At 40.3% G+C, this 7379-nt stretch overlaps 1 protein-coding gene across 1 annotated transcript; it reads right to left on the reverse strand.

Annotated features, from left to right (window-relative positions):
* Positions 1 to 4342: 4342 nt before the first annotated feature.
* Positions 4343 to 5331, reverse strand: LOC101562730 (olfactory receptor 1P1-like). The gene has a single exon (XM_012515613.2). It carries the CDS (start codon positions 5288 to 5290, stop codon positions 4343 to 4345), a length of 948 nt encoding a protein of 315 aa, XP_012371067.1. The 5' UTR covers positions 5291 to 5331.
* Between the last annotated feature and the right edge of the window lie 2048 nt (positions 5332 to 7379).

The following is a 7379-nucleotide window of genomic DNA, read 5'->3' on the forward strand; positions in this document are numbered from 1 at the left end:
AGCACTTGTTGAATTCATGAGCTAAAAGTGGGTCATTATGAACTGGAGTGTTGAAGAGCCAGGTGAGAGAGAAGGTCATGCAGACAGTTGGGCCCAGGTCATGTAGTCTTGTCAAAATTTTAATAATTTTTTCCAAGTACAATTAAGAACTTACAGAATTTGAGGCAGAAGAGGAGATATATAGCTATTGTCCTTCTATTCTTGTTTTACCAGTAGTATTTTAGTAACCAAGTAAAGTTTTTACATTTTTTTTAATTTTATGTATTTGGTCAGGGTCTCACTACACAGTTCATACTTGTAGTGACCTTCCTGTCTCAGACTCCCCAGCACTGCGATTACAGGCATGTACCACCACACCTATTACAGGCGTGTGCCACCACATCTGGTCATAGTTGTTATATTTTGTTGTTGTTGTTGTTGTTACATTTTTGAACAGATGCCTTTTTAGTACCTATCACAGTTAATAGCTTAATACTGAATCACACTGGCCTCCTTTAGCAGAATAACCTAATATTGGTGTGCTAATATTTGACGTAGGCCTTTGTGATTATGTTTATCAATAATATTGGCCCACAGCCTCTTAGGACAGATAGGAGCCAAGCCCATGAGTTATATGGAAGTATGGTATTCAATTTTCAAGTGTCTAAACATTTTTCTCTTATCTTTCTGTCATTAGTTTCTAGTTTGATTTCATTGTGGTCAGAAAACACATTGCATACGATTTTAATCCCATGAAATTGACTGAGTGTCATTGCATGGCTCTAGAATGGTCTATTTTGGCATATGCTCTTTGGCACTTGAAAATAATACTTGTTCAGCTATTACTGAACAAAGTGACACAGAAATGACAGATGCCTTCAGTTACTGGTATTATAGAGCTCTCCTGTATCCTTAATTTTCTGTCTAGTTGTTTTAACCATTGTTCAAGAAGGGGACCTGAACTCTCCAACTATAATTGTGGCTCTACCTATGTCCCTCTTCAGTTGTATTTGATTCTCTTCTATAGTTTACACCTCAGTTGTATGCACATAAGAAGCTATGTGTTCTCCATAGATTGAAACCTTTATCATTATATAACATCCCTCTCCATTTCTGTTAGTTTCCTTTGGTCTAAAATCTACTTTATGTAAATTAATGTAGCCCCTTCTCTTTCTTGTCACTAACACTTCACTTTCTTTTTTATAATTTTTCTTTCTACCTGCTTGAGGTATGTTATATTCCATGTTTCAAGAGAATTTCTTGTGTGGGTACCATACAGTTGGGTAATGTTAATTTTGAACCCACTTGGCAAATTTTTGTCTTTCAACTGATGTATTTAGAATGTTTATATTTATTGTAATTGTGGAAATGTGCAGGGTTTTAGGGGAGGGTTTTGTTTTGTTTCTGTACCAGGAATTGAACTCAGGACCTTGCACTTGCCTGACAGGCTCTGTATCACTGAGCTCTATCCCCAGCAAAATGTTCAGAATAAAGGCTGCTATTTTAATTTTCATTTTCTACTTCTTCTTTCTGTCTTCTTGTGAGTTCCTCAAATGATCTAACTTTTTGGAGTGCATCTTTTTCAGTAGTTTTTTAGTGGCTGCTCTCTGTATTGCATTACTTAAAAAACATCTTGTTTTCTTGTTTCCATCCTATTGACAGTTCAAACGAAATATAGGAAGGTTATCTCTGTTTAAGGAACCTATTAAAATAGAAACTGTGGGGCTGGCAAGACAGCTCAGTGGTCTAAAGCGCCTGCTTAGGCAAAATGCAGGGACCATGGTTCCAACCCCCCAGCACCACATGCCGGCCAGGGCCGCCCCCAGGATGGGCTGAGCCGGCCACACAAAAATAAATTAATTTAATTAAATAGAAACTGTGATTATCTTCTTACCACTTTATAAAAGATAGACTTTATTTTCTGAGATAATGGACATTGATTACTATGATGATTTATGGTTATATTACACAATGAGACCAGAAGTAATATTAGCTAAACCTAAGGTGTTCATTCGAATATCTCTTAGTACTTCTGTGAGCAATAATAAGAACATTTAGTCATTAGTAACTAAGAACTCAGGCCCTGCGTGGATGAAGATCTTAGTCATTTTATCAGGCGTGATATCCTAGTCACTTTTCTCATTATTGTGCCCCAATAAGCCAGTCAATTTCCAAGAGCTCCTCTTCTGAGAGCATAAAGCTCTTGGGGACACTTCTAGATAAAAAAAAATGACACCTTCCAACGCAATAGTGTAGTTGAGGGAAATCAAGAATGGGTAGTGGAAAGTGGGGGTACATACTTCAGTTACATCCTTGAGACAACCTAAAGGACTGGGAACTCTATCTTGTTTCACTACATTTGTATTTAAATCTGTTCCAGCTCACAATTGGACACCACCTTGGAGGGAATTCTGAATTACAGGATACATACTCTTACTTGGAAAAGTGAGGCTGACTAAATTTTAACAAAAACAATAGATGAAGGTCCCATATTATAGGGTGGGAAGGAGCTGGATAAAATGAAAACCTACAAATGAATCAGAGTGACTGATGGCAGGGATTATATGAAACACCAGCCTTGCACACTGCCTGAGCCTCTCTTGACTGGCTCCTTTCTGAAGGCATCAGCTGCCCCTTGAATGCTGGCCTTATCACTGCCTTATTCCTTCCAGAGACAGAGGCTGCTACTCAGCACAAGGAAAAAACGTGTGTGTGCTCCAGCACCACCTGAGGTGACTGGAATCTCGGCTGAATCTGTACGTTCTGCATGAGCTTTAAGGAGACACACTTGTAGGAAAACCAGCCTGAGCTTGTCCCTGACTGGGGAGTGAGTACAAAAAGCCAAAAGAGTTAGTTTAGGTGATGGGAGCAGGGGCCTCTTGCCTTCATTGGACAGGCACCCCCAAGTGTCTGGCTCACCCGGTCTTCATTCACACAGACATGGGAACAAGCTATTAGCATAGCAGAAGATCCATCTGCTTCCCATTACCTACAGCCCATGTCCAGGTACACACCTGGGTATCAGTAGTACTGACTTTTCCCTGGAACTTGCTGCACACCAAAACTCCTGCATGTCACCAAAGGAGCGTAACTGGCTACCTTTCTCCTTTGTGCTCATACAGGAGGTCACTTAGGGCTAAGTTCTTATTATTTGGTCTCCCCCACACGTAATATTCACATTCAGCCTGATGTATGCACATGCCGATGCCCATGACAAAGTTAACTGAAATGTATTTATTTAATCTTTGAATTGTAAGTTATCTATAAATATATTTACTAAAAAGAACATATATGACTCAGGATTGTTGAGATCTTCATTTCAAGTACTTTTAGGAAGCTACAAATACAAAAGTATTGGTATTTCATAATCTTGAGTCAGAAGTATATAATTCCTATTTTTATGCAGGGAACTTATTGACTTTGTCACCTCAAGTTATAGAATTTTGGCTATCCAACATTGACTTTCCTTGCTATTTTTGTCATTATCTCTTTTACTATGACCAGTAATCAAGATATGATAAATATAAAAGGTGCACAAATTTTAGAATTATGAGTTTGCAAAAGACACTCCTCGTGATATCTTTGTGCAAAGTTACTAATAAGCAGAATGATGTATGTCTTAATGACAAGGACATGTTCTGAGGCATATGTCACACAACTTCATCATTGTGTGAACATCATAGAACACACACACACATCTAGAAGACATAGGCCAATCATTCAACATTGCCTTTCTATTCAATCAAAATATTTAATCAGCAGGCTATATGAGGCTTTCGCCAGCCTAACACAGCGTGTTATTTTATGGTAAACTTTTACTATAAGCAGGAGTATGTTCCAAAATAATGATTAAAAGTATACTATAGTAAAATGTACAATAATAACTTAATTTTGCATTCCACTATCAACTATTATGTACTGTGCATAATTATATGACAGCACAGTAGGTTCTTGTGTACAAGCACCACCACAAGCATGCAAGTGACGCATTACGTGATGTTAGGATGCAAGGTCACTAGGCAATAGCAAGTTTTCATCTCTGTTTTAATTTCATGGGACCATGATCATATGTGTGGCCTATCATTGATTAAAACATCATTCTGAAGTACATGACTATAAAATAAATGAACAAATAAGCAACTTGGAACAGATTAATTCATAAAGTTACTATGAATGTTTTTAATTAATAATTCATTAATTCTTTATTGTCCTCAACAATATAAAACTCACAGTGGGAAACCAGGATGAAAAGTGGCATATCTAGTGCAAATAGGATTCAGAAGTGAGACTCCTGAGGTTAGAAATGTCTGGAAGACCCTCTAGGAGACAACAGAGAGCACCTTCAGTTTCTCTGCATAAATCACTAGCCCCTCAACAGGATTTTGCCTTTGAGAAGTCTTGCAAGTGCCCCCTTCATGTCCTTGTTCCGCAGGCTGTAAATAAAGGGGTTCAGCAGGGGAGTCACCACGGTGTACATGACAGCAGCTGCTGTGTCTTCTGCCACTGCATTGGAGGAAGGAGACGAGGGGCACAAGTAAGCCCTGATCACTGTCCCAAAGAACAGGCCAACCACAACAAGGTGGGAGCCACAGGTAGAGATGGCCTTGCGCCTTCCCTGGGCAGAGGGGACTCTCAGGATTGCTAAAGCAATGTGGATATAAGAAACCAGGATTAGCAAAAATGGGATTAAAATGACTGCACCTCCCAAGATTAGAAGTACAAGCTCATTGACATGGGTATCAGAGCAAGAGACTTTCATCAGAGGTCCCAAGTCACAGAAGAAGTCAGGAATGATCTTCTTAGAACAGAAGGAGAGTGGAAACATGAGGAAGGTGTGGGTCATGGCAACAAGATTTGTAAGGGCCCAGCAGGTGGTCACCATGAAGATGCAGCGCCGAAGACTCATGATCATTGTGTAGTGGAGAGGAAGGCAAATGGCCACATAGCGGTCATAGGCCATCGTGGCCAGGAGAAAGATGTCCATGTCCCCAAAGGTCAAGAAGAAGTAGAGCTGAGTCAGGCATCCTGCATAGGAGATGGACCTACTCTGGGTCCAGATGTTCACCAGGGCCTTAGGCACGGTGGTGGAGGTGAACAGGACATCTGTGCAGGACAGGTTGGCGAGGAAGAAGTACATGGGGGTGTGGAGATGCGCATCCGTGCCAATGGCCAGGACGATAAGCAGGTTCCCAGCCACAGTGATTATGTACATCCACAGGAAGAGCAAAAAGAGGGTGCTCTGCTGCTCTGGCCGCTCCGAGAGTCCCCAGAGGAGGAACTCAAAACCTTTGGTTTGATTTTCTCTTGCCATGAGCCATGAGATCAGAGAAAAAGATCTTGAGTGATCCCCATTAAAGTTATATAAGACATCTTACTTCAAATGGCTGGGGAGGATGCTGTTCTCTGGACTCGAGGGAAGAATGACAGTGTATCAGGTATGATCAAAATATACAGTGACCCCAGAAAGAATGGCTATCATTAAAAAATCAAGAAACAACAAATGTTGGAGAGGCTGTGGGGAAAAAGGAACTCTTCTCCACTGCTGGTGGGAATGTAGACTGGTGCAACCGTCATGGAAATCAGTGTGGGGACTCCTTAGAAAATTAGGACTGGAAATCCCCTTCAAACCAGCTGTCTCCCTACTGGGAATTTTCTGAGAGGAACTGAAAATATCATATCATAGTGATATATGTGTACCTATGTTTATAGAAGCACAATTTGGGATAGCCAAATCTTGGAAACAACCAAGATGCCCATCACCTGAGGAATGGATGAAAAAGATATGGTATTTTTATACAATGGAGTATTGCTCAAAGTCTTTATATTTAAGTGGGTGCCACTTGAAGATATACTCATAAATGAAATAAATCAGACCCACATGTATAAATATTGTATAGTCTCCCTCATGTAAGAACTCTAAAGAATTAAAAATAGAAAGTTATACCACAGTTAAAAGGAAAGCGAGAATTTAAGGGTTAGACGATGAAAACAGGTCAAGGAGAAAAGCTAGGAAACATGACAGGGCAAAGCCATACATTTATAAGCACAAGATAGATAAGGCAATGATCCTGAGAATCTTCAGCAGGTTTTTGAAAGTAGCAGTTAATTGGTAGGATTCTCAACCTGACTAACTATATATGCTGATACCTGTGAAATAAGCAACTGCACTGAAGATAGCAATGTGTAATACTAGGGTCATGCTTGGAATGCATGTCATTCTGGTCTTCTAAATACATAGTTTGTCATGTCACGCCAATTACTGCCATACTGTCTCTCAAGTAAATGTTTGTTTAAAAAAGGGTAATAAATGAAAACAAGGGACAAAAAATACAGCAAATGTTTAAATTCTAAAACTGTATCACAGTAAAAGACCGTTACCACTAATCTGCCTGAAAACATGTCCCCCCCCACACGTTTCCAATACACATATCCCATCATTCTTTCCACTTTCTGAAACAGTTCTGGAAGTCCTTTTCCATGTCTTCACAACAATGTGTGATCAAAAATATGGTGAATGTGGAGGCTACTTGCCATCTGATGTAAAAACATTATACTGTGTCCACTTTATTCTCAGAACCTGGCACCAGATGACTTCTGAATCTTCTCTGATATCAGGATGACCATGAAAAGAGAAGTGACCATGATTTTCAGTTGACTCAGGATGTCACGGATGTTGTGACAGTACAACTGAAGGTATTCATGAAGGAGGACTTCCAGAACCCCTTCAGAAACTGGTGAAAACCACAGGTTAAGTGTGCTCAAGGTAAGGGGAATATTTTGAGGTGCATTAATGGCAATGTGTCTTTTACTGTGATAAATGCTATAAACTTCAACATTCATTATATTTTTCAACCACATTTCACATTTATGTTGAATTTTTTATTAAAGCCTACTAAACACTACAGTAAAAAGCCTGGGAGACCCAATTTATGATCATTGAAATAGAGCTTTTTATCTGATTTCTCTACTCAGTGATGACAAAACTTTTAGAGGCCCAAGATACAACACAAGCACACTCATTTATCACGAAGTGCCCACCCTACAACTACACCTGAATTTCAGGCTTTGGATGAAACACTGGGCTGACTTGTGGAGCAACTTGGCTTGCACGCCAACAGAGAGGGCTCCGCATGCCCACTGCGGCAGTCTCGCCATTGGCTCACCATGGCTGCTCCCACTCAAATCCATCACAATTTTTTTTAGATAAGAAATGGTTTATTGGGCCAGTCAAATAGCTCAGCGAATTAAAGCACCTGCAAGCGGGCGCAGGGGCTGGGGGTTCGATCCCCGGACTTGCCATGCTGGTCCCACCCCCAGGTGCACTGAGACAGCAATTGAGACTGGGTGTGGTGGCGTGCAACTGTAATCCCAGCTCTCAGGAGGCTGTAAACAGGCAGATC

This window comes from Octodon degus, unplaced genomic scaffold (genome assembly GCF_000260255.1).
Source record: "Octodon degus isolate 3935 unplaced genomic scaffold, OctDeg1.0 scaffold00072, whole genome shotgun sequence".
NCBI classification, from domain to species: domain Eukaryota; kingdom Metazoa; phylum Chordata; class Mammalia; order Rodentia; family Octodontidae; genus Octodon; species Octodon degus.

Bases quoted from the DNA above. Each gene is read 5' to 3' on its own strand.
- LOC101562730 (XM_012515613.2), bottom strand. From the start codon at position 5,290: ATGGCAAGAGAAAATCAAACCAAAGGTTTTGAGTTCCTCCTCTGGGGA.